Genomic DNA, 2,415 nt, shown 5'->3' with positions numbered 1-2,415 from the left:
GTCCTTTCGCAGGCACTGAAGCACGAGCTGGCCGGGGTGACATCCCGGGTGGTGGACTCTGTCCTGAAGACTGTCTGGCCGACGGCAAGCAGTCACCTCCTGCAGCAGCACCGCAGCCTCCTGGTGCCGGGGCCGGATGCCAAGAGAGAGTGTTTTGTTGCTGGGAAATGCAGAAAGCCACTTGCTAAACCATCTCCCATGAACGCACCGGGCTCACTGGGCTCACCCCAGGCTGAGGCCCTGTCAGGAGCTTCAGGGAAGAGCCTAGGCTCTCATGCGGGCTCCTTCAGTTCAAAGGGGGTCAGAAAATCCTCTCAGGTACCCAGCCTGGGTTATTCACTGGGCTCGGCCGCCCCGGTTCAGGACAGCCAGCTGCTGAGCCAGTTGCTGGGCTATGGCCAGCACGGCCTCTGGGGCAATGGCTCTTGCAGGAGCCCCTCTGCTCTGGAGAGTGGTCCTCTGGAGCCCCTTGATTTGGACTGGGGAACCATCAAACTGAGGTCATCAGTCGTGAGACAGCAGCAGCACCACCTGCCCCTAAACCCTGCTGACATGGAGAGCCTGGGACTGCTGCCAGCTGGCAGGGATGGCTGCGGGGAGCTGCAGGCTGAGATGGACAGGGTGCCCTTCACCTCCACCCATATATCCTTTGGGGGCAGATGGAGAGGTCTCATGGGCTTGGACGTGCTCCCCTTGTCCTCCAAAGCAACAGCGTGACACAGTCCCTGCCGGTCTCCTCAGGTCCAGGGACCCACTGCTCTACAGGGGGCCAAAAAGGGGTGGGCAGGAGAAGAGTCCTGAGTCATGGAGGGGCAGTCCTGCTCCTCAGGGTTGGTTAGATGCTGTAGCATAGCTGGGGGTAGAAGCCAGGAGCTCCCAAACCTGCTCTAGGCCATTGTAGCGTTCCCATAATCCTGTGCCAGGAAGAGATGTCTCATGGAAATCCCTGTTCCCACTGGCCCGGGAAACACTGTGGGGATTAGCAGTTTCCCTGGAGTAGCTGAAGGGACAACCCAGTGGCTGCCCAGCCCGGGATGATTCCCCTGCCCCCTGCTGCCAGGCCGTGGGGAGGCGTTATCGTGGGCGCCAGGCACGCGCGTGCCAGGGCCAGTGTCAGGGATGTGCTGGGGGGCCGGGCTGCTGCGTGCAGGCTTTCCTTGACTCCGAGGCAGATGCAGGAGGCACTGACCCCTGGCCACCTGAAGAAGGCCAAGCTGATGTTCTTCTTCACCCGCTACCCCAGCTCCACTCTGCTGAAGGCCTACTTCCTCGACGTGCAGGTAAAACAGTGGTGCCCGGCGCTGGTGCCAGGCAGGGTCCCACGCGGTGTCGCACCCAGCCCATCTCACCAGGCAGTGACAGGACGGGGATGCTCTGGTGTCCCTCTGCCTCGCTGGCAGGCACAGGGGGCTGGCGGCCCCCTCAGCACGGGCTGTCCTGCAGCTGGTGCTCGGGGCCACTGCAGGCCTGGGCTGCCAGGTCTTCACTCTGTGGAACCAAGGCGTTGGGATTAAAGAACATCAGGAATGTGCCTCCCTCGATGATCACAAATGTGATCCCAGCAGCTGGGATCCGAATCTTGGTAGGGAGAGGCACTGCAGAGACCCCCACGGCACGGTCCTGTCTGGTCCTTTTGAAGCCTTGGGACAGGGCTGGGTTTAGGGGGCTCCAAGCTGGCAGTAACCCCTCTCCTCCGTCTTTCCCTGCTCCCTGGCAGTTCAGCCGCTGCATCACCTCCCAGCTCATCAAGTGGTTCAGCAACTTCCGTGAGTTTTACTACATCCAGGTGGAGAAGTTTGCCCGACAGGCTCTGCTGGAGGGTGTTGTGGATGCTGGTACCCTCCGGGTCTCCCGGGACTCAGAGCTTTTCCGTGCCCTCAACATGCACTACAACAAGGGGAACGACTTCGAGGTGAGGAGGGGGAGCTGGGGCAGGGGCTTGCCAGGGCGAGGGGGAGCCGAGGCTGCGGCGGCGCCGTGGGCTGATGTCTGTCTCGCCGCAGGTGCCGGGGCGCTTCCTGGAGGTGGCCAGCCTGACGCTGCGGGAGTTCTTCAGCGCCGTCCGGGCAGGCAAGGATGCCGACCCCTCCTGGAAGAAACCCATTTACAAGATCATTTCCAAACTGGACAGCGATATCCCGGAAGGGTTCAAAGCTGCTGGCTGCTCCCAGGAACTGCTCCGCAGCTGAGTCTCTGTGAAAGCAGCACCAGGTTCTGTGTGAAGCACCTCACGGGCACTCTGTACAGCATCCATTATTCTGAGTATTTTCCCTCTGACCTGTAAGACAGCCCCTTGAGTGAGATGTGTCACTTGCCTCAGGTGCTGGGATTTTATGCGCCGTGTTTTATTGCCCTGCTCAAAGCCAGTGGGGTCCTGTCTGAGACCTTCAGAAAGGAGGGATAGAGATGCAGCCA

General features: G+C 61.0%; 1 protein-coding gene across 1 annotated transcript; it reads left to right on the top strand.

Moving 5' to 3' along the window:
- Positions 1 to 1,034: 1,034 nt before the first annotated feature.
- On the top strand, positions 1,035 to 2,189 carry PROX2 (prospero homeobox 2). Its single transcript, XM_008941461.1, has 3 exons — positions 1,035 to 1,280; positions 1,718 to 1,912; positions 2,004 to 2,189. The coding sequence occupies exons 1-3, from the start codon at positions 1,035 to 1,037 to the stop codon at positions 2,187 to 2,189; spliced, it is 627 nt and encodes a 208-aa protein (XP_008939709.1).
- Positions 2,190 to 2,415: the final 226 nt, after the last annotated feature.

The sequence above is a fragment of the Merops nubicus genome, unplaced genomic scaffold (assembly GCF_000691845.1).
Source record: "Merops nubicus isolate BGI_N331 unplaced genomic scaffold, ASM69184v1 scaffold26825, whole genome shotgun sequence".
NCBI classification, from domain to species: domain Eukaryota; kingdom Metazoa; phylum Chordata; class Aves; order Coraciiformes; family Meropidae; genus Merops; species Merops nubicus.
Note: the sequence above shows the minus strand (reverse complement) of the source record. Positions and strands in the feature narration are given on the sequence as shown.